Here is a 24768-nt window from a genome sequence, read left to right on the forward strand (position 1 = left end):
TCCACTACTTCCTCTGGCAGCTCGTTCCATACATGCCCACCTTAGGTCCTTTTTAGAAATCTTTCACCTCTCACTTTTTAAACCTATGCCCTTTATGCTGCCCCTCCCCTCCCCCAGGGAAAAGTCCTTGTCACTTGGCCTATCCATGCCCTTCATGACTTTTGTAAACCTCTGTCAGGTCACCCCTCAGTCTCTTATGCTTTGGGGAAAATAACCCCAGCCTATTCAGCCTCTCCTTATAGCTCAAACCCTGGCAACATCCTTGCAAATTTTCTGAACCCTTTCAAGTTTCACAACATCCTTCCTATAAGAGGGAGATTAGAATTACATGCAGTATTCCAAAAGTAGCCTAACCAATGTCCAGTACAGCCTCAATATGATCTCCCAACTCCTATACTCAATGCTCTAACCAATAAAAGCAACCATACCAAATGCCTCCTTCACCTATCCTGTCTATCTGTGACTCCACTTTGAATGAACTGTGTTGCAACAAATATCATTTTTTGCATCCAACTAACATACTTCAGTTAAAAAGTAATTAACTTGATGAAAATGAAATGAACTTGGTGTTTTCTTCAGTGAAAGAAAGGGGAATTTTATTGCCCACTACCCTGAAAAACAATACATAAGAGCACTAAAGCTCATGCAAACATAGGTTTTGGGTTTAAGAGGCAGTCATGGAATGTACAGATGAGAAGTTAGGCATAGTTGTAGTTTAAAGGTCTGAGGTCATTCTGTCAATTCAAGGACTCTGATGTTTAGCTGATGTCTTGTTTCTTCAGCATTGTTAACATTTGCTGGTACCCTTGTTCTTGGTAAACAGTTATTGTTGTAAATTGCACTTTCATAGAGTGTTGACTTTTGAGGTTAAGATTCACTTCCTGCTTATTGTTAACGATTAAATTTCATTTTTTTTTGGCAGTCTGCCTTGCGTTCAAAGCCTGAAATACTGTGTCTTTTGGATTGCAGTATCTGTAATTTTCTTTGAAACTGGATGTTTCACAGATGACTTTTATCCCAATGTGTAACTTCAAAAAAGGTGTTAGTCAACTGGGAGATGCAGATCAGAGTTTGTGCTTTTTAAAAATTAAAGCAATGTTAATTTTAGCTTTGACTAATCCTTTCACTGATGGTTTCCAGAGCTTGGCTAAGGCTTAAAATCAACAACCATTATGCATCAGTATTTGTCCTTTTCAAAAGAAAAGTCATTTTGGTTCATTTAGAGTCTCTGGCATTAATTCAGATGGTTGAGGTGGAACACCAGTCAGTAGTCTACTTTTACTATGACTGCACAAGTATGAAAAATTGTTTGTCGAGCAACAGTCTCGGAGCCGACTTTGCACAAGGTTGATTTTGTGCTAGTATATCCAGTATCTAGGCTTATTATTGTACTATAGTTATCCTAATACCGTCACTGAATACTATTCAAATGGAGAAAGTGAGGTCTGCAGATTCTGGAGATCGGAGCTGGAAATGTGTTGCTGGAAAAGCGCAGCAGGTCAGGCAGCATCCAGGGAACAGGAGAATCAACGTTTCGGGCATAAGCCCTTCTTCAGGAATGGGGAAAGTTTGTCCAGCAGGCTAAGATAAAAGGTAGGGAGGAGGGACTTGGGAGAGGGGCGTCGGAAATGTGATAGGTGGAAAGAGGTCAAGGTGAGGGTGATAGGTCAGACTGGGGTGGGGGCGGAGAGGTCAGGAAGAAGATCTCCGGTTAGGAAGGCGGTGCTGAATTTGATGGATTTGACTGAGACAGGGTGGGGGGTGGGGAAATGAGGAAACTGATGAAATCAGAGTTCATCCCTTGTGGTTGGACGGTTCCTAGCCGGAAGATGAGGCGTTCTTCCTCCAACCGTCGTTTTGTTGTGGTCTGACGATGGAGGAGTCCAAAGACCTGCATATCCTTGGTGGAGTGGGAGGGGGAATTGAAATGTTGAGCTACAGGGTGGTTGGCTTGGTTGGTCCGGGTGTCCCAGAGGTGTTCTCTGAAACGCTCCGCAAGTAGCCGGCCTGTCTCCCCAATATAGAGGAGGCCACATCGGGTGCAGAGGATGCAATAGATGATATGTGTGGAGGTGCAGGTGAATCTGTGGCGGATATGGAAGTTTCCTTTGGGGCCTTGGAGGGAGGTGAGGGGGGAGGTATGGGTGCAAGTCTTGCGCCTCCTGCGGTTGCAGGGGAAGGTGCCGGGAGTGGAGGTTGGGTTGGTGGGGGGTGTGGATCTGACGAGGGAGTCACGGAGGGAGTGGTCTTTACGGAATGCTGATAGGGGAGGGGAGGGAAATATATCCTTGGTGGTGGGGTCCGTTTGGAGGTAGCGGAAATGACGGCGGATGATGCGCTATACATGGAGATTGGTGGGGTGGTAGGTGAGGACCAGTGGGGTTCTGTCCTGGTGGCGGTTGGAGGGGCGGGGTTCAAGGGCGGAGGAGCGGGAAGTGGAAGAGATGCGGTGGAGGGCATCGTCGACCACGTCGGGGGGGAAATTGCGGTCCTTGAAGAAGGAGGCCATCTGGGTTGTGCGTTTTTGGGCGGTTGGAGGGGCGGGGTTCAAATGGAGACTTGGGTGGGATTTGGCTTCTGAATCTCATCTGTACTCAACCCACCTAACATTCTTTTTAAAATGTACCATTGATCTTGCTGAAATGTGCAGATCATTATGACTAAATGAAATAAACCAGAATGCTGGAGAAATTCATCAGGTTTGGCAACATCTCTGGAGAATAAATAAGTTAACAATCTGAAGAAGATTCATGCCAGACTCTCAATGTTAACTCTGCTTCTCTCCACAGAAGCTGCCAGAGCTACTGAGTTTCTCTAGCATTCTGTGTTTATTCCAAATTTCCAGCAGCTGCAGTATTTTACTTTAATTCGATGTTTTTTTTAGGTTATTTCTTACCTTTCTCAAGATTTTGTTTCTTCATATGGTGTCCATGTCTTAGTTTAGCATCTTGTTTTCACTGGAATTTCTCCTCTCGGTCCTTTAGCCACTTTGATAGCATAACATATCTATGCAAGCAATGCAAACTTGTGATGCTCTCTCTCGCGCTCTCTCTCCTACATCTGTATTGCCCTTTCCCTGTCCCTTATGTACTACAACACACTGATTTCCACCGATCATTTATCTTTTCATTCTGCAAATCTATCAGTTGTAGTTGGGTTGGATTTATCCTAACAGACATCACCCCTTGCAGTTTGATAACCTCAACAAAGTTTGATATTTAATTTGGTATCCTAGTGTCAACTGTATATGTAGTTTGTACCATCTGTAAAATACACTGCAGTAAATCACCAAGACACCTTTTGACAGCACCTTCCAAACCTATGATCTCTCCCAGTTAAAAGGGCAATGGGTGCAAATGCATGGGAACACCATCACCTGCCCATGCCCTTCTAAGTAGCTCCCAAGTCACGATTATGAATTATGTCACTGTTCCTTCACTATCACTGTGTGAAAATGCTGATGCTCCCTTCTTAACAGTACTGTGGATATTTCTATACGCCAAGGGTTTTTTTAACAAAGGCAGCTCTACACCTTTTTTTAGGGATGATAATAATAGTTGGCCTACTCAGTGATGCTTATGTCCCATGAAAGAATGGTAAAAATGAATATTAACTTGAGTTTTGAGAGTAATACCAAGAAAATAGACAAGGGAAACCTTTGATCGTCTTAAGGAGTTTAGTTGCAAGCAAAATTTGAATATCATTTAATAGGATAGAGGCAATGCAAATATGTTCACTGCACGCATGCTGGAGTTATCTTTGTGGATGATGTTGCTAATAGACAGCATGCAGACAAGAAAGAGATGATCAGGGATCACTCTCTGCAGCTTCCCAAAGTGGTAACACAAGAGTGGGAAGAGAAGCCTTTTTGGAGATGCACCATGTTGAATCGATAAGGAGCGAAATGAGCCAGGTTAGTCCATGAAGATGATAATAGATGGTGTGGAAGCTTCAATCATGTAAAATAAAACAGCAACAGAGGTGAGAATTGACTGTATACCATAATCGGTTTAAAATGAGATGTGGCCCCAATGAAATTTATATCAGCAAATAGGTCAGTGTGCACCTTGCTGGCCAAATGAAGAATTTGAAAATGTATTTGCTAAGTTGCAAATATTAGAAGGAAAGGCCTTGCCTTTATATCATGCCATTTCAGGACTCTAAGTACCTTGCTGAACTGTATTTTCTTTGTGAGGTAGGGAACATTGCAGCCAGTTTACACAGTAAAGTCCTGTACTCAGCAATAAAATAAAGGATATGTAAGTTTGTAAATGACATAAAGATTGGCCAGGTTGTTAAGTGAGGAAGAAGATCTTGGGTTACAGTAGGATATAGATGAATTGGTCAGATGGGCTCAACAGTGGAAGATGACAATTGACACTATGTATGAGGTGATGCATTTCAGGAGAAGTTAACAAGTCAAGGGAGTACTCAATGAATGGCAAGACATTAGGAAACTGAGGAACAGTGGGACTTGGGTGCTTGTACACAGATCGTTGAAGCAACAGAATATGTTAACATGGTAGCTGAGGGATATAGGACACTTGCCTTTGAGCTGTGGCATAGACTACAAGAGCAGGGAAATTGTATTGGAGCTATACAGGCCCCAGCTGGAGTACTATGCAGTCTGGTCACCATCATTGCACTGGAGGGGGTGCAGAGTAGCATTACCAGAATCTTGTCTGGGATGAAAGAGTATAGTTATGAAAGAGGTAGGAAAATCTCCAATTGGTTTCTTTAGAGCAGAGAAGGCTGGAAGGTGTATAGGATTATGAGGGGCATGGATAGAGTGGATCAGAAACAACTTGTTAAAGGGGCCATAGGACTGTTGTGGTGCAGTGATGTGTCCCTACCTCTGGGCCCTGAAACCTAGGTTCAAATCCTAACCGCTCCTAACCTGTGTAATAACAACACCGAATAAGTTGAAAAAATATCTAACAATGGAGAATTATTTTAAGGTGAAAGACTGGAGGTTTAGAGGAAATTTGAGAGAAAAACTTAGTTCATCCAGAGGGTTATGGGGACCTAGAAGGGTAGTTGAGGCAGCAAACCTCAAACTTTTAAAAAGTACTTGGATAATGTCATAACATTCAAAGCTATGAGCCGAGCGTTGAAAGTGGGATGAGTGTAAATTTAGAATAGTTTTATTTTCAGTGCACACTCTGAGCCAAGGGGCCTTTTCTGAGGTGTGTTATTGTATGATTCTAAATGAATGGATGATTTCTTATTGCATCGTCTTGAAACATAAATATTGATAAGAATACCAGGGAGACCTACTTTGTTTTTCAAATAGTGCTGAGAGTTCCTTGCCTCCATTCGAGTTGACAGACAGAGCAGCTGTTTGATATCTCTTCTCAAGACAAGAGTTTTGTACTATCTCAGCAGTGACTTCCATGTGAATTTGAATGAAGTGCCCATGTCTTTGGAGCATTGAATTCAACACCAACTGACTCGTGGGCAACAGTGTTATTACAAAGTCAGGTCTGACAGATTGTGGAATTTGGTACTTTGTGGATATTTAATTCCAGCACTTGAAGTTAAGCTTATAATCAGTAAATAAGAAGTCCATTTAGACACATGAGAGATGGTTATTTGGGTAAACAAGTACTGTGTAACATCAGGCATGTTCAGAATTTTCAGTTTCAATGTAATACAGTTAATGTGAACAAAAGGATGCCAGTTGTAAGTATTGATCTCCTATGGTTGTGAATCCTGACATCACTCTTAAGCAAGTGTTGACTCCACCTTTGTGGGAACGTATGAGGCTAAAGCCACTTTAAAGAAGTTGGATAACACCAGTACTGTACTTAGATGTTGGATGCTAGAAACACTCTTGTCCAATTAAATCCTTTTCATTATTACAATCTTTCATTGGGTATTTCACTGAAGCTATGGTTACTTTGGCATTCATTGTCTTATTTCTTAATGTTAAACCTGTACTAAACCAGCTTAGCTAGAAGTGTAAGCAGAAAATTCCAAAGATTCACTTCCCTTTGAAGAAATTCCTCATCTCCTTCCCAAATGAATTGATCCTTATTGAGAAATTATGCACTGTCGTTCCAGACCCCCCCCCCCCCCCCCCCCCCCCCCCCCCCCCGTAGGGGAATACCCTTTCTACATCTCCTGTGTATATCCTAAGAATTTTATGAGCTTCCATTAACTGACCTCTGCTCTCTAGACTTTCTAAAGAGCCAGTTTCCTTGATCTCACCTTCTAGGAAAATCCTGCCATCCCAAGGATTAGCCTGGTGAGCATTTGCAGCACTTGCATGTTGTAAATTGTGTTCGTTCTTTAAATAAGAGTCATCTTCTATCTACTATAATACCTTTTTGCAGCACGGTGGCTCAGTGATTAGTGCCGAGTCCACACATGTGCACGATAGGTGAATTGACCATGCTAAATTCCCCAGGGATGTTAGGTTAGGTGGGTCGGCCATGGGAAATGTGGGGTTATAGGGTAGGGGGTGTGGGTCTGTGTGGGAAACTCTTCAGAGGGTCATTTGTGGACTCAATGGCCTGCATCCGCACTGTATGGATTCTATGATGCATGTTTTCCCCAATCAACCACAGTCAATATACCCCCTGTATTTTCATAGCAATTAGTTAAAGAATAGGCCATTTGGCCTATGAAGCCTGCGCATTGTTCTGTTGTAATATCCTCTCTATTGAATGTGCCGATTCTATTCTCCATTACGAATTTCCATCACTAACCATATTTTGCTTTTCCATTGTAAATTCTGAGTCTCGAGTATTCTGTTCCTCGCATTGGTCACCTTTCAGCAGCTGACTGGCATGCCTCGCCAACTCCAAGATATGTTACTAAGATACAGGAATCTGATGATGTCAACTGCTCTCTACACTAGGACTTCTTTTGTGGACATAATGTTCAGTGTGTTAATGATGTGCTTGGTTAGAAATGTGGCTTTGAAGTGGGCTATAAGCGGCTGGAAGAGATTAAGGATGAAATTGAGATTTTAGAATACCAGAGGTGGGCAAAAGTGATGTTGCATTTGAGACCAGAGTCTGAATAAAAGGTTTGGGATATGTTTGAGGAGATTGTACTGATAGGTCAGGTCAGTGCTGTTAAACAAGTTAAGCAGAAACCTGGCAATACCTTATTGCAAATAAATTTGACAGTATTTTCCAACTTTTTTTGTTCCCTTAATTCTCTCTTTTTTTTTCTTGAATATGCACAAGAGAATAGAGGTGAACTGATCCAGTTGGTTATGGCAGCCTTATTGTTGTGCCCCTGTTATAGATCAGACCATGGTAGGCTACTGCAAAAAATACGGAGGTATGGCATTGAGGGTGAGTTGGAGGTTTGGATTAGGAATTGGCTGGCTGGAAGAAGACAGAGGATAGTAGTTGATGGTAAAGGTTTATCTTGGAGTGCAGTTACTTGCGGTGTTCCGCAAGGATCTGTTTTGGGACCATTACTGTTTGTCATTTTTATAAATGACCTGGAGGAGGGGCTAGAAGGTTGGGTGAGCAAGTTTGCGGATGATATGAAAGTTGGAGGAGTTGTTGACAGTGAGGAAGGATGTGTCAGGTTACAGCGGGATATAGAGAAGTTGCAGAGCTGGGCAGAAAGCTGGCAAATGCAGTTCAATGTAGGTAAGTGTGAGGTGATTCACTTTGGTAAGAGTAACAAGAAGATGGGGTACTGGGCTAATGGTCGGATACTTGGTAGTGTGGATGAGCAGAGGGATCTTGGTGTCCATGTACACAGATCTCTGAAAGTTGCCACCCAGGTAAATAGTGCGGTGAAGAAGGCATATGGCGTACTGGCTTTTATTGGTAGAGGAATTGAGTTCCAGAGTCCTGAGGTCATGTTGAAGTTGTATAAGACTCTGGTGCGGCCGTATCTGGAGTATTGTGTACAGTTTTGGTCGCCATCCTATAGGAAGGATGTGGAGGCACTGGAACGGGTGCAGAGGAGGTTTACCAGGATGTTGCCTGGTATGGTAGGAAGATCGTATGAGGAAAGGCTGAGGCACTTGGGGCTGTTTTCATTGGAGAAAAGAAGGTTTAAGGGTGACTTGATAGAGGTGTACAAGATGATTAGGGGTTTAGATAGGGTTGACCATGAGAACCTTTTTCCACGTATGGAGTCAGCTATTACGAGGGGCCACAGCTTTTAATTAAGGGGTGGTAGGGAAAGGACAGATGTTAGGGGTAGATTCTTTACTCAGCGAGTTGTGAGTTCGTGGAATGCCTGCCAGTAGCACTGGTGGACTCTCCCTCTTTATGGGCATTTAAACGGGCATTGGATAGGCATATGGAGGATAGTGGGCTAGTGTAGGTTAGGTGGGCTTGGATCGGCGCAACATCGAGGGCCAAAGGGCCTGTACTGCGCTGTATTCTTCTATGTTGTATGTTCTAACTCCCTCAAATATATTTAGAAGATAGTCTAGGCACCAACTTTCTATTATTTTTAAAGGCAAGTGTAAGATGTTGTGTTCTGGGTATAATTTGTTTGGTCAGACTACCAGGCTTGAAGCAAAACCTTTTTATTTCTATACTAGAGTTAAAATACAAACAAAAGAAAGAAGAAGAAGAAGAATTGGAATAGCTTAACTCTACTGGAAATCTTTACAGAGTAACAGATTTATTTATCTACTCAACATCAACTGTTTCAATATAGTAACATCCCATAAACACAACCTTGGCAAAAGCAAATTTAGTAAAATAAATTGTCTCACTTGCAGCTCTCCAGTGTAGGAGGAAAGAATATCGAGAGAGAACTGAAGTGTTTTGCTGCATCAGACATGTATAGCAGTCTCCAAACGCCAACAGCTACTGAAAGTTAAACTAAAATCCTGTTTTTTTTTTTTGGGAGCTTGATCCCACTCTTTCACGTTGCTTTTGTTGTTCCAACTTAAAAAAAAAAACCTTATTGGTTTGGAACAGACTGCTCAGAACATCTGTCTCAACCTCTTTTTGTTTTTTTAAAAAAAGACAAAATGCACGTTTTTCAAGCCATAGTATTGTCACATCCTGCATTGTCGTAGATGATAGAGGGCATGGATTTGGAAGATGCTATCAAAGGAGTCTTGGTGAATTTCTGATGTGGTTGTTTTAGATGGAACATAATGCTGTCACTGCCAGTTTTTTGTAAATAGTATTTAAATCGCCTGAGGAGTTTGAATATTGGGCAATCGTTACCAAATATTCCCACTTCAGACCTTTTATGGGGGGGTTGTTGGGCGAAGTGCACTACCTTGAACTCCTGCGTCTATGTCCTTGAGCTGAGATGACTGATCTCCAACAACTACAATCACCTTCCTTTGTGGTGGGTATGACTCAATCAGTGGAGAATTTTCCTTCCAATTTCCATTGGGAGGGTATCTTGATGTAACATTTGGTCAAGTGTTGCCTTGATGTTCAGGGCAGTCACATTTGCCTTCCTTTTTGGAGTTCAGCTCTTTTTTTTCCATGTTTAAATTAAGGCTGTAATGATGTCAGGAGCTGAGTGGCACTATCAGAACCCAACTGTATATCAATGCATAGGTTATTCCTCTGCAAGTGCTGCTTGATGAACATTGTTGACCATCCATGCCATCACATTGCTAATGATTTGAGATTGAAAAGTCCGTATTGGCTGAGTTGGATTTGTCCTGTTATTTTGTGTACAGGGTGTAACTTGGGCAGTTTTTCACATTGTTGGGCAGATACCAATGTACCTATACAGGAGCAGCCCAGCTCGGGGTGTAGTTTAGTTCTGGAGCACAAGCCTACCTTAATTGAAGGCACTGAATTCCAGAATTTCTTTATCATGCTGAATGAATTGAATTGGTTGAAAGCTAGCATCTGTGATGCTGAGGATTTCAGGAGAGGGTCAAGATAGATCGTCTCCTTGGCACTTCTGGTTGAAAAAGGATGCAGTTGCCTTGTGCTTTGAACTGATGTGCTGTGCTCCTCCATCATTGACAATTGGTACATTTACCTCCTGTTTAACTGTCTTAATGTCCACCACCATTCATGACTGGATGTGGCAGCACTGCAGAGCTTCTGCCTAATCTGTTGGTTGTGGGATTGCTTACCCTGTCTATTGCATGTTGCTTACACTGTTTTGGCATGCAAGTCCCCCTGTGGTGTATCTTGATCTGGTTAACGCCTCATTTTCAGGTATGTCTGGTGTTGCTCCTGGTCTATATTGCTTCCCAGTAAAATGTTTTTGCTTAACAGTAGCTTCCAGGTTTCCCCATGTTCTTCATTTTTGTATTTTGATATATTGTTTGGATTTATTGGTCTTTCTGCTCCTATTTCCACAGAACCTGTATTGGTTCCACTGTACAATTGTGTGTTTTTGGTTTTCAAGGTAAAATTCCTGTATGATGATTGTGCTAAGGGTTAGGAAAATCCAAATTGGAGCATGCCTAATTGAATCTTTAAACTTTTTGCTGCTGAACTAGAAATTCCTTCCTATGTTACATGTTGGTTTCTGCATTGACCATGTGCTTATGGATAGCAATTTTAAGTTCTGTTCTTTACCAAAAAACATTGCACCAACTTTTAATTTTAAGCATACTTGAAACACAAGAGGAGCTTTAAACTTGAAGTTTGAAATTACCATAGATTAATGCATGATATGACATTATCATGCAAAATGAACTTTTATCTGCTAAAAATCCATTTGAATGAAAAGTAGAAAGGATGAGGATAGATGTTTAAAAATTAATATTTTTGATTTCAGCTTGAGTCTATTCACTAATCACTATATGTTTTCTTTTGCAGATCTCATTCAGTGTACAAATGAGATGAATGTAAACATACCTCAGCTGGCAGATAGCCTTTTTGAAAGAACTACAAATAGCAGCTGGGTAGTGGTATTCAAGTCTCTCATCACAACTCATCAAATGATGGTTTATGGAAATGAGGCAAGTCTCAAAAAATATTTAGATCATTGGTTGTGAAAGGTGAATGAAATGTGTGCTGAATGTTTTTGTTTTATTGCCCATATTTGATGAAGCTCACAAGTTATGCTATTTAAGTAAGGATTAATTGTAAGGTTTTGTATTTGGCTTTCCCAAGTAAATGAGGTATCATGTTCTGAAAATGCCCATTACTTAAAAGTTTCATCTCTGCCTAGAAACTTATCTTTTGATATCTATACTTTATTCTTTGCTGGGAACATATGGGATAGGAAGAACTTGCATTTACTTTGTGCCTTTCGTGCCCTCAACATTCCGAAACACTTCGCAACCACTTAATCTTTTGAATGGCATTCAAGGTTTCACAGCAAATTTGTGCTTGTAGCTTGTTTGTATATGGTGAGTTAGATGCATGTCCAGTTGATGTTTATGTGGGATAAATGTTGCTTAGGACACCGGCTCCACTTTGAATCGTGTGATGGTGTATCCACCTAATCTTGACTTTATTTCCCTCCACTTCATTAAATTATTGGGCTAGGCTTACACTGCAATTCTAAAATGGAGCCTGAACCTGCAACCGACTGAATCAGATGAGTATTACCATGACACCAAGCTGTTAGGTGACTGCTCGGATTTCTGATAATTCTATTTTTGAGTACAGCGTTTTAGAGGCAACAAAAGTTGCCAGCCCTAAATACCACCCAAATAATATTGAAATATTTGCTGAGCATCAGAGTGTAGGTCCTGTGTCTTATGGCATAACACCTTTTGAACACAACAGCATGCATAGGATTGTTGGCAACTTCAAAACAATATTTTGATCTTGGGTGAAATAGATTATGCAAGTTTAGACCGTGTATAACCATTTAATATATCTTTAAAGGTGTAATGATGGAAAATATTTTGGGTTTTGGGAAGTGTTAAGAGAACAAATGTTCAAGCAGAAACTAACTATTTTCTAACCTGTTCAGCGTTTTATCCAGTACCTAGCTTCAAGAAACACCTTGTTCAACCTGAACAATTTTCTAGATAAAAGTGGGTTGCAAGGTGAGTGTGAATTTAACCTTTTGACTATTGTGTATTATTTCTATCTGAAATCAACAACCTATCAGTACACCTTGTGAAGAGGGTGCTGATTGGTCATACCATTAGCATTATGGAGGCGCAGCAAGAATAGTTAACAGTCAGTCTTCATTCTTGGACAAGGCAGATTCTGATTGGTATTGCCGTAAGAGTGCAGCAGAAATTGGGGTAGGGGGAAGAGGGATCATGAGACTGCCATTCTTGAGGATGTAATAGATGTGCAAATTTCTATTGTTTGCTAAATCAAGGTCCTGTATGTTAATATATATGCCATCTATAATATAAATGTATTTGACCCAAGGCTAACTAACGTTATGCTGGTTTCTTTGGTGATTCTTAGCATAGTTAGGATTATTTGATGCATGCTGTCCAAGAACAGAATCACTTGTTGTTCAGAGACTTGTGAACATTAGCTAATTCAAGCACAATTAGCATGCTGCTTGCTTGCAAATGGTTAACACGACATGTTGATGCGGTCTGCCAGTTGCTGAGTCACATACCTGACATCATGTCAGCCTGAAAATCCTCACGTGACTTGTGTAGTGGACAAAATGTATTTTTTTAACATGATGGCAACATCCTATTACTGAAGATCACCACTCATGGATTTTTCTTTTTCTTCACGCATGGAATATGGGTGTTGCTGGGTGGGCTGGCATTTGTGTCACTAGTTATCCTTGAGAAGGTCCAAGTGAGCTGCTGCCTTGAACCACTGCAATCCAAGCACTTAAGTAGGCTTATAACGCCGTGAGTAAGATAATTTCAGGATTTTGATCCAACAACATAAAAAAAATGATATATTTCCAAGTAAGGATAGTGCATGACTTCAAGGGGAATTTGTAGATGGTGCTGTTCCCTCGACATGTTGTCTCATTCTTCTAGGTGATATTGGTTGTGGTTTTCTAAGGTATTAAGGAGCTTTGTGGAATTTCTGCAATGCATCTTGTAGATGGTACACACTGCTGCTACTCATTGTCAGTGTTGGAGGGAGTGGATGTTGTTTCAATCAAACAGACTTTGTTTTATTTTGATGTCAAGTCTCTTGAATGCAGTTGAAGCTGCATTCAGCCAGGTAAGTGAGGAGTATTCCAATACACTCCTGATTTGTGCCTGGTAGGAGGTGAGTTACTCACTGCAGTATTCCTAGACTCTGATTTGCTCTTGGTGCCACAGTATTTATATGGGTAGTTCAGTTCAGTTTCTGATCAATGATGACGCCTGGAATGATGTCAGTGGGAAGTCAGTGAAGGTAATGGCATTTCATGTCAAGGGGTCATGTTCAGATTATCTCTTACTGGCAATGAGCATTTGTGTGGCACAAGCCTTACTTCACAGTTTTCAGCCTAAGCCTGGGTGATATCTAGGCTTTGGTGCACTGGGAGACGGGCTTTCAGTATCTGAAGAGTCGCAAATGGTGCAATCATTGATGAACATCCTCACTTTTAACCTTCCGGACGAATTAAGCAGCTAAAGACACTACCCAAAGAAATTGCTGCAGAGATGTTCTGGTGCTGAGATGGCTGATCTGTAATGACTACAGTCATCTTCCTTTTTGCCTGGTATGACTCCAACGAGCAATGCATTTTCCCTCAATTTCCATGGACATCAGTTTTACTAGGAGAAAGTGAGGACTGCAGATGCTGGAGATCAGAGTCAAAAAGTGTGGTGCTGAAAACGCACAGCAGGTCAGGCAGCATCTGAGAAGCAAAAAAGTTGACATTTCGGGCATTTGCCCTTCAGGAAGGGGGTTGAGAGAGAAATAGGGAGGTGGGACGGCGGGGAGGGGTAAAGGTAGGTGAGATGCTGATAGGTAGATGCAGGTATGAGGTAATAGTGTTAGGTCAGTGGGGAGGATGGAGAAGATAAGTGTGAAGGAAGATAGGTCAAGAGGGCACTGCCAAGTAGGAATGATGGATCTGGGTTAAACTGGGGGAGGTCTGTTTGATGCCACACTTGATCAAGTGATTTACTGCAAAATAGTAGGTGAGTGAACTAGTGTTAATCTATTTAAATTGATGAAACTGATTCTCCTGGAAAGGAAAAGGTGAAGTATACAGTGAACCATTTAAGGCCAAAAGTACAATAAGTTTATGCAAGAGACAGTGAGTAATAATTTGATCAGGATAGCCATTATTATATAGTCATTGTCAGGCAAGATGGTTTTGATGGATATTATCTTGGTATTAAGCTGACTCAGGTGAACAGATGATTAGGGCTCTTTTCATAAAATTGTCAATAAAATTATTGCTTGTGGGACTGCAAACCTTTCACATGTGTTGATCACTGAATGTAAGATTTCTGTAAAATAGAGAATCCATTGGTAGATTTTTCACATTGTACATCAGGAAAGGAAGTTGATTAGATTTCCAAGTCTTCAGATCCTGAACTGGCCTCCCTTTCGGACTCGTGAAAGGCAGTGTATCCCTCTCTGGTATGGATGGGAATGATAATATCCTATGATATGTGTTGAATTTATAATGCTTCAGTACTGTTTACCTTTTGACTTCTTTCTCCACTACCTCTTGTCTATCAGTCAGCATCAATCATAATGGAAGTTTTTAGCTTCATTTAAATGGGCTGGGAAAGAAATAAAATCAGTGATAGTGGTACAACAGATATTGGTACAAAATTGAATGTCTGTCAACTAGGCTGAGGCAGAAATTGTGACATTTACAAGCTGATGCCATTGTTTCAGAAGATGGTGTGAAGGGGTAATTTGCAGATTAGCAAGGATGGGATGAAGGATTAATTCTTGAGGATTCTACCAATGTTTCAGAGCGGAAAGAAAACCCATTGCAATAAAAAAAAAACAATTCGAGCAGTCAAATAGATCTGAGTAAACTAAGGAACTTGCTGGATGACAAGTTGGTGACAGAATATTGTGGCTCAATTGACCACGACTGACTGGTCTGTAATTCCCAGGATTATCCCTTTTCCCTTTCTTGGACAAGGAAAAAACATTTGCCATCCTCCAATCATTTGGCACTACTCCAGTGGACAGTGAGCATGCAAAGATCATTGCCAAAAGGTCCAGCAATCTCTTCCTTCACTTCCCGTAGTAATCTTGGGTTTATCCTGACCAACCCAGGAGTCTAACTTATCCTTGTTTTTCAAAATTTCCAGCACATCCTCCTTCTTAACATCAACCTCTTCAAGCATATCAGTTTGTTTCACACTGTCCTCACAAAGACAAAGTTCCCTCTCAGTAGCCAATATTGAAGCAAAGTATTCATTAAGGACATCCCTACCTCCTCCGACTCCAGGCACAAGCTCCCTCCACTATGACTGATCGGCCCTGCCCTCACTCTGGCCATCCTCTTGTTCCTCAAATAAGTGCAGAATACCTTAGGGTTTTCCTTAATCCTATCTGCTAAAGCTTTTTCATGTTACTTTCTAGCTCTCCTAAGTCTATTCTTCAGTTCCTCCCTGACTGCCTTGTAATCCTCGAGAGCCCTGTCTGATCCTTGTATAGTTAACCTTAAGTAAGTTTCCTTTTTTCTCTGGACTAGATGTTCCACACCTTGTCATCCAAGGCTCATTCACCCTACCATCACTTCCTTGCCTCAGTGGGACAAACCTAACCAGCACTCGCAGCAAGTGCTCCCTGAACAACCTCCACATTTCCGTCATGCATTTCTCGGAAAGTATCTGTTTCCAATTTATGCTCCATAGTTCCTGCCTAAGAGCATTGTAATTTCCCCTGCCCCAACTAAATGCTTTCCCACACCGCCTGCCCCGAGCCCTCTCCGTGACGATAATAAAGGTCAGTCATTCAAGCTTGTGCTACCACTCAATGAGATAACAGCTGATCTGCAACCTAACTCCATATGCCCTTTAACAGCAAACAATTATTTTTAACACAGATCATGAGTTATTGATTCATTTGTGGAAAATTAACTAAAATGCCATTACAATTAATACAATGCTTCAAGAAGTTAAATGTTCTCACTGCATAAACAAACATTCAAGATCCTTAGTTTGGTCACTTCATTTGATCTACATTGGGTCTACTTCTTAGAAGATGGCTGGAATTGAGCCACCATGTTCTGTTAGCAACTTGTCATCCAGCAAGTTCCTTAGTTTACTTAGTTTGCTTAGTTTACTCAGATCTATTTGATTGCGAGAATTGTTTTTTGATTACAATGGGTTATCTTTCCGCTTTGAAACATATGTAGAATTCTCAAGAATTAATCCTTCGTTCCATCCTAGCTCATCTGCGAATTACGCCTTCACACCATCTTCTGAAACAATGGCATCCGCTTGTAACATTATTGGAGAGGATTCTGAAAGACAGGATTTATGATTATTTGGAAAAGTATAGTTTGCTTAGACATAGTCAGCTTCTGAGGGTCAGGTCATGTCTCACAAGTCTTATTGAATTATTTGAGGATGTGACAAAATACATTGAAGGCCGAGCAGTGGGTGTGGTGGAAATGGATTTTAACGACATTTGATAAGGTACCCCTTGGTAGGCTCATTGAGAATGTACGGAGGCATGGGACAGAGAGAAATTGGCTGTCTGGATGCAGAATTGGCTGGCCTGTAGACGGAGTAGTAGTAGTAGTAGATGGAAAATTTTCAACCTGGAACTTGGTGACCAGTGGTATTCTGCTGGGATCTGTTCTGGGACCTCTGAACTACTTGATTTTTGAAAATGACTTTGATGAGGAAGTGGAAGGGTGGATTAGTAAGTTTGCCAATGACACAAAGTTTGGTGGAGTGGTGGATAGTGTGGAGGGCTGTTGTAGATTGTAATGGGATATTGACAGGATGTAGAGTTGGGCTGAGAAGTGGCAGATGGCGTTCAACCTGGGAAAGTGTGAAGTGATTCATTTTGGAAGATTGAATTTGAATGCAGGTTACAGGGTTAAAGGCACGATTCTTGGCAGTATGGAAGAACACAGGGATCTTGGGGTCCACATCCATAGATCCCTCAAAGTTGCCACCCTAGTGGATAGGGTTGTTAAGAAGTTGTGTGGTGTGTTGGCTTTCATTAGCAGGGACATTGAGTTTAAGAGCCTGTGAGGTTTTGCTGCAGTTCTAGCAAGCCTGGTTAGGCCACACTTGGAATATTATATTCAGTTCTGATCACCTCATCACAGGAAAGATGTGGAAGATTTCGGGATGGTGCAAAGGAGATTTAACAGGATGCTGCCTGGACTGGAGGGCATGTCTTATGAAGAAAGCTTGAGGGAGCTAGGGCTCTTCTCATTGGAGCGAAGAAGGATCAGAGGAGACTGGATAGGGGTGTACAAGATAATGAGAGGCATAGATAGAATGGACAGCCAGAGAGTTTTTCCCAGGGTGGAAATGGCTGTCGAGAGGGGGCATAATTTTAAGGTGATTGGAGCAAGGTTGAGATGAGATGTCAGAGGTAGGTTCTTTACACAGTGGTGGATGTATGGAATGCACTGCCAGCAGTGGTCATAGAGTCAGATACATGAGGGGCATTTCGTGACCCTTGGGTAGGAACATGGATGATAGTAAAATGAAGGGTATGGAGGTGAGTTTGATCTTCGAGTAGGATAAATGATCAGACCAACATCAAGGGCCAAAGGGCCTGTATTGTTCTGTTCTATGATTGAATGTCCTACTTCCATTTCCACGTTCTTCTCCAATATGCCTTATGATAGGTATGTGTTATCTTCATCTGTGTAAAGGTGTGGTGTAGTCACCTATTCCTTAGATATAGCAGTTATGTTGCAAATTTTTTTAAAAATCCACAAGCTATTCTGATTGATGTAAATCTTAAGAATAAGAACTATTCTCACTTATGTTTAACTTGAATAGTGAAGCAATGTGTTGATTGGAAACAGAAATTCATGATTGGTCTCCTGATCTCTTGTGTCCAGGCATAAATGTGCCCATAAATACTTTTATAACTGTTTTTAAGTAGATAAAACCATTTTGCTTTTACTGACCAACAGCAATAAATGTTTATTCTTCATGAGGTGCTACTGTTTTTAACATGGATATTTTGTGTGTTTAAGGGTATGACATGTCTACTTTCATCCGGCGTTATAGTAGATACCTAAATGAAAAGGCAGTCTCCTACAGGCAGGTTGCTTTTGACTTCACCAAGGTGAAAAGAGGGTAAGGACTAATAACAGTCAACCGTAACATGATTCTGTCAAAATTGATTTTTCCTTTGTATTGTTTACCTAAGTAGCTGCAGTTCAGGTGGGAGTTAATAGTTATGCTGTATCTGCTGATTATCTAATGAGCTTTGAATTGTGTTAACTACAAGTCTTCCGCACATGTATTACCTGTAACTTGATAATCCCAATTAAGTATTAGATTTAAATCTTGATAAACAACAAAGAAATGGTTTCCTTTTATGAAGGCAGTGGCTGATGCTCCATTCCTCCCTTTTGGCACTTCACTCAAGTGGCCGTATTTCATGGCGATTATTAGTAAATGATTTGATGTGGTAGGAAGTGCAATGGCACTCGCTTTTTATCCAAATACAAAGCACAGTACTGTCTTGTGATTTTGAATGTTCATAGAATCTTAATAGTATTATTGGAAAATGCAATGGATATATGCTAAAATTATTTAGTTTGAAGATCGTGATAGATACTGCCTTCCATCACAATATACTCCTCTTCCTTGGCCTGAGCAAGGAATGGATATGGTTACTTTTGTATTTCTTCAATGTCCTAATGTAGATTCGATTGTGGTTAAAAGATCAGTGGAAACAGTTGATTGCCTGAGTCAGACTCTTGGTTCTGGACTGCTAAGAGGAGTTTATGGAGTAGCTGGCAATCAGATTGTTTTGCCTATATTCTAGCAGGGGCACTTGTTTGTGGTCAGGATTGAAACCTCTGACTTTTTAAACTTTTTTTTCCCCCCCAGATCCCAACCTGGGCACCAGTAATACCTAAAGTCACTTCACTTGATCAGCTAATTTAAATGAATATCAAGGAACAAGACAATTTTAAATGGTTTTCATGCATGTACCCATGATGCCATTTGTAAAATATTGTTAAAAATATTAATCAAAATTAAATCACTTTCATAGTTCATGACTGTTATGATGCAAAGGTTGAGCATCTGTGACCTAAAAACCAAATACCAAGAAATGCCCGTCTCGCCTTGTAATCTGTTAAAATTTGATTGAGTGACAGAGAACTCTTAAATTGTTATTTTTCTTTACATAGTGGAAATTATGTTCGTAACTCTAATAATGAACAAAATTATAATTTGATTGGTTTCCGAGTGTCAAAACAATAAAATTTAACTTCCGTTGGCTTCTAATATCTTGGGCATAATTTAAATTAATTTGGTTAAATTTGAATTGTTGTCAAAACAGTAAGCAAACTTCTGGTATCCATTTAACAGCCAACTGTTACATGTATCTTGGAACAACCGGTCTCCCAGCTTCCCCATTGGGGCAGCTGAATCTGCACTTTAAGTATAGAGTCATAGAGATGTACAGCATGGAAACAGACCCTTCGGACCAACCTGTCCACGCCGACCAGATATCCCAACCCAATCTAGTCCCACCTGCCAGCACCCGGCCCATATCCCTCCAAACCCTTCCTATTCATATACCCATCCAAATGCCTCTTAAATGTTGCAATTGTACCAGCCTCCACCACATCCTCTGGCAGCTCATTCCATATACGTACCACCCTCTGCGTGAAAAGGTTGCCCCTTGGGTCTCTTTTATATCTTTCCCCTCTCATCCTAAACCTATGCCCTCTAGTTCTGGACTCCCCAAACCCACGGAAAAGACTTTGTCTATTTATCCTATCCATGCCCCTCATAATTTTGTAAACCTGTATAAGGTCACCCCTCAGCCTCAGACACTCCAGTGAAAACAGCCCCAACCTGTTCAGCCTCTCCCTATAGCTCAAATCCTCCAACCCTGGCAACATTCTTGTAAATCTTTTCTGAACCCTTTCAAGTTTGACAACATCTTTCTGATAGGAAGGAGACCAGAATTGCATGCAATATTCCAACAGTGGCCTAACTAATGTCCTGTACAGCCGCAACATGACGACCTAACTCCTGTACTCAATACTCTGACCAATAAAGGGAAGCATACCAAATGCCTTCTTCAATAACCTATCTACCTGCAACTCCACTTTATATAAATGACGAAAAGTAGTGGACCCAGCATTGAACCTTGTGGTACTCTACTGGTCACAAGCCTCTAGTCTGAAAAACAACCCTCCACCACCACCCTCTGTCTTCTACCTTTGAGCCAGTTCTGTATCCAAATGGCTAGTTCTCCCTGTATTCCATGAGATCTAACCTTGCTAATCAGTCTCCCATGGGGAACCTTGTCGAACGCCTTACATCTACTGCTCTGCCCTCATCAATCCTCTTTGTTACTTCAAAAAACTCAATCGAGTTTGTGAGACATGATTTCCCATGCACAAAGCCATGTTGACTATCCCTAATCAGTCCTTGTCTTTCCAAATACTTGTACATCCTGTCCCTCAGGATTCCCTCCAACAACTTGCCCACCACCGAGGTCAGGCTCACCGGTCTATAGTTCCCTGGCTTGTCTTTACCTCCCTTCTTAAACAGTGGCACCATGTTTGCCAACCTCCAGTCTTCCGGCACCTCACCTGTGACGATCGATGATACAAATATCTCAGCAAGTGGCCCAGCAATCACTTCCCTAGCTTCCCACAGAAGGGTACACCTGATCAGGTCCTGGGGATTTATCCACCTTTAACCCTTTCAAGACATCCAGCACTTCCTCCTCTATAATCTGGACATTTTGCAAGATGTCACCATCTATTTCTCTACAGTCTATATCTTCCATATCCTTTTCCACAGTAAATACTGATGCAAAATATTCATTTAGTATCTGCCCCATTTTCTGTGGCTCCACACAAAGGCCGCCTTGTTGATCTTTGAGGGGCCCTATTCTCCCCCTAGTTACCCTTTTGTCTTTAATATATTTGTAAAAACCCTTTGGATTCTCCTTAATTCTATTTGACAAAGCTATCTCATGTCCCCTTTTTGCCCTCCTGATTTCCCTCTTAAGTATACTCCTACTTCCTTTATACTCTTCTAAGGATTCACTCGATCCATCCTGTCTATACCTGACGTATGCTTCCTTCTTTTTTTCAACCAAACCCTCAATTTCTTTAGTCATCCAGCATTCCCTGTATCTACCAGCCTTCCCTTTCACCCTGACAGGAATATACTTTCTCTGGATTCTTGTTATCTCATTTCTGAAGGCTTCCCATTTTCCAGCCGTCCCTTTACCTACGAACACCTGCCTCCAATCAGCTTTCGAAAGTTCTTGCATAATATCATCAAAATTGGCCTTTCTCCAATTTAGAATTTCAACTTTTAGATCTGGTCTATCCTTTTCCATCACGATTTTAAAACGAATAGAATTATGGTCGCTGGCCCCAAAGTGCACCCCCACTGACACCTCAGTCACTTGCCCTGCTGTATTTCCCAAGAGTAAGTCAAGTTTTGCACCTTCTCTAGGAGGTACATCCACATACTGACTCAGAAAATTGTCTTGTATGCACTTAAATTCCTCTCCATCTAAACCTTTAACACCAGTCGATGTTTGGAAAGTTAAAATCCCCTACCATAACTACCCTGTTATTCTTACAGATAGCTGAGATCTCCTTACAAGTTTGTTTCTCAATTTCCTTCTGACTATTGGGGGGTCTATAAATATAGTCCCAATAAGGTGATTATCCCTTTCTTATTTCTCAGTTCCACCCAAATAACTTCCCTGGATGTATTTCTGGGTATATCCTCCCTCAGCACAGTTGTAATGCTATCCCTTATCAAAAATGCCACTCCCTCTCCTCTCTTGCCTCCCTTTCTATCCTTCCAGTAGCATTTGTATCCTGGAACATTTAAGCTGCCAGTCCATCCATGTTTCTGTAATTGCTATGATATCCCAGTCCCATGTTCCTAACCATGCCCTGAGTTCATCTGCCTTCCCTGTTCAGCCCCTTGCATTGAAATAAATGCAGTTTAATTTATTAATCCTACCTTGTCCCTGCTTGCCCTGACTGTTTGACTCCCCTCTGTTCTCAACTGTACCAGTCTCAGATTGATCTCTTTCCTCACGATCTCCCTGGGTTCCCAACCTTACTAGTTTAAATCCTCCCGAGCAGCTCTAGTAAATTTCCCTGCCTGTATATTAGTTCCCTTCCAATTTAGGTGCAATCTGTCCTTGTACAGGTCACTTCTACCCCAAAAGAGATTCCGATGATCCAAAAATGTGAATCCTTCTCCCTACACCAGCTCCTCAGCCATGCATTCATCTGCTCTATCCTCCTCTTTCTGCCCTCACTAGCTCGTAGCACTGGGAGTAAATCCAGATATTTACTACCCTTGAGGACCTCCTTTTCAAATTTCTGCCTAACTCTCTGTAATCTCCCTTCAGAATCTCAACCTTTTCCCTTCCTATGTCGTTGGTTCCAATGTGGACAAAGACCTCTTGCTGGGCCCTCTTCCCCCGTGAGAACATTCTGCGCCCTCGCTGAGACATCCTTGACCCTGGCACCAGGGAAACAACACGCCATTCTCCTTTTTCCCTGCTGGCCACAGAAACGTCTGTACCTCGGACTAGAATCCCCTAACACAATTGATCTCATGGAAGCTGAAGTACCACTCGTTGCATTAGAGTCAGTCTCCATACCAGAAACTTGGCTGTTCGTGCTACGTTCCCCTGAGAATCTATCACCCCCTACATTTTCCAAAACAGCATACCTGTTTGAAATGGGTATATCCACAAAAGACTCCTGCCCTAGGTGCCGACCTCTCTTACCCTTCCTGGAGTTAACCCACCTATGTGACTGTATCTGAGACTTTTCCTCCCCCCCCCTCCCTATAACTGCCATCCATCACATACTGTTGCTGTTGCAAATTCCTCATCGCTTCTATCTGTCTCTCCAACCAATCTGATAAGATTCGCATCCAACAGCATTTATGGCAGATATAATCCGCAGTAACTCTTAAACTCTCTTTAAACTCCCACATCTGACAAGAAGTACATATCACTGCAAAGGCCATTTTTGCACCATCACAATCTGCAGACCCAGAAAATAACACCATCTTATTCCTCTCCAAACACTGCCCCAGGTTAAATTAATAGCTGTGGCTTATATTTTAAGGTTAATCAAGAGACTTATCTCCAAAACATATAATCAAGAAAGAACCCAGTGTACTCACTAATACAGCCTTTCTCTTGGACAGACTTGAAGATTAGTTGTGAAATTCACTGTTTGTTAATTTTCCTAGATGCTCTCTGATGTCCAGCGATACATGAAAGCAAAGGCAGTAACTGTGCAGGTTCTCTCTCTCTCTCTCTTCTCTCTCTCTCTCTCTCTCTCTCTCTCTCTCTCTCCTCTTTCTTTCTTTTTCTCTCCTTTTTTCTCTTTTTTTCTCTCTCTCCCCTCTCTTTTCCCCCTCTCTCTCTCTTCTCTCTCTCTCTCTCTTCTATTCTTCTCTCTCTCTCTCTCTCTCCCTCTTCTCTTTTTTTCTCTCCTTTCTCTTTCTTCTCTCTCTCTTCCCCCCTCTCTCTCTCTCTTCTCTCTCTCTCCCCCCCCTCTCTCTCTCTTCTCCCCCCCTCTCTCTCTCTTCTCCCCCCCTCTCTCTCTCTTCTCTCCCCCTCCCTCTCTCTTCTCTCTCCCCTCCCTCTCTCTCTCTCCCCCCCTCTCTCTCTCTCTCTCCCCCTCCCTCTCTCTCTCTCCCCCCTCCCTCTCTCTTCTCTCCCCCCCTCTCTCTCTCTTCTCTCTACCCCCCTCTCCTCTCTTCTCTTCCCCCCTCTCTCTCTCTTCCCCCCCTCTCTCTCTCTCTCTTCCCCCCCTCTCTCTCTCTTCCCCCCCTCTCTCTCTCTTCCCCCCTCTCCCTCTCTCTTCCCCCCCTCTCTCTTCCCCCCCCCTCTCTCTTCCCCCCCCCTCTCTCTCTTCCCCCCCCTCTCTCTTCCCCCCCCCTCTCTCTTTCCCCCCCCTCTCTCTTCCCCCCCTCTCTCTCTCCCCCCCCTCTCTCTTCCCCCCCTCTCTCTCTCTTTCCCCCCCCCCTCTCTTCCCCCCCCCTCTCTCTTCCCCCCCCTCTCTCTTCCCCCCCCCCTCTCTCTTCCCCCCCCCTCTCTCTTTCCCCCCCCTCTCTCTCTTCCCCCCCCCTCTCTCTCTCTCTCTCTCTCTCTTCCCCCCCCTCTCTCTCTCTTCCCCCCCTCTCTCTCTCTTCCCTCCCCCCTCTCTCTCCCCCCCCTCTCTCTCTCCCCCCCCTCTCTCTCTTCCCCCCCTCTCTCTTCCCCCCCCTCTCTCTTCCCCCCCCTCTCTTCTTCCCCCCCCTCTCTCTTCCCCCCCCTCTCTCTTCCCCCCCCCCTCTCTCTTCCTTCCCCCCCCCTCCTCTCTTCCCCCCCCCCTCTCTCTTCCCCCCCCTCTCTCTTCCCTCCCCCCCCCCTCTCTCTTCCCCCCCCCTCTCTCTCTTCCCCCCCCCTCTCTCTCTTCCCCCCCCTCTCTCTCTTCCCCCCCCTCTCTCTCTTCCCCCCCCTCTCTCTCTTCCCCCCCCTCTCTCTCTTCCCCCCCCTCTCTCTCTTCCCCCCCCTCTCTCTTCCCCCCCCTCTCTCTTCCCCCCCCTCTCTCTTCCCCCCCTCCTCTCTTCCCCCCCCTCTCTCTTCCCCCCCCTCCTCTCTTCCCCCCCCTCTCTCTTCCCCCCCCCCCTCTCTCTTCCCCCCCCTCTCTCTTCCCCCCCCCTCTCTCTTCCCCCCCTCTCTCTTCCCCCCCTCTCTCTTCCCCCCCTCTCTCTCTTTCCCCCCCTCTCTCTCTTCCCCCCTCTCTCTCTTCCCCCCTCTCTCTCTTCCCCCCTCTCTC

General features: G+C 42.7%; 1 protein-coding gene across 22 annotated transcripts in view; it reads left to right on the forward strand.

Annotated features, from left to right (window-relative positions):
* The window catches only part of LOC122550608 (phosphatidylinositol-binding clathrin assembly protein), a 161692-nt gene that overhangs the window by 29484 nt on the left and 107440 nt on the right, over positions 1-24768 (forward strand). For all 22 annotated transcript variants that reach the window (XM_043691581.2, XM_043691589.2, XM_043691586.2 and 19 more), the window contains exons 2-4: positions 10737-10879; positions 11845-11920; positions 17947-18049. In XM_043691581.2, coding sequence (XP_043547516.1) covers positions 10737-10879; positions 11845-11920; positions 17947-18049 — 322 coding nt within the window. The remainder of the gene's footprint in view (positions 1-10736; positions 10880-11844; positions 11921-17946; positions 18050-24768) is intronic.

The sequence above is a fragment of the Chiloscyllium plagiosum genome, unplaced genomic scaffold (assembly GCF_037043375.1).
Source record: "Chiloscyllium plagiosum isolate Xiang-an unplaced genomic scaffold, Cpla_swu_hap1 HiC_scaffold_6, whole genome shotgun sequence".
NCBI classification, from domain to species: domain Eukaryota; kingdom Metazoa; phylum Chordata; class Chondrichthyes; order Orectolobiformes; family Hemiscylliidae; genus Chiloscyllium; species Chiloscyllium plagiosum.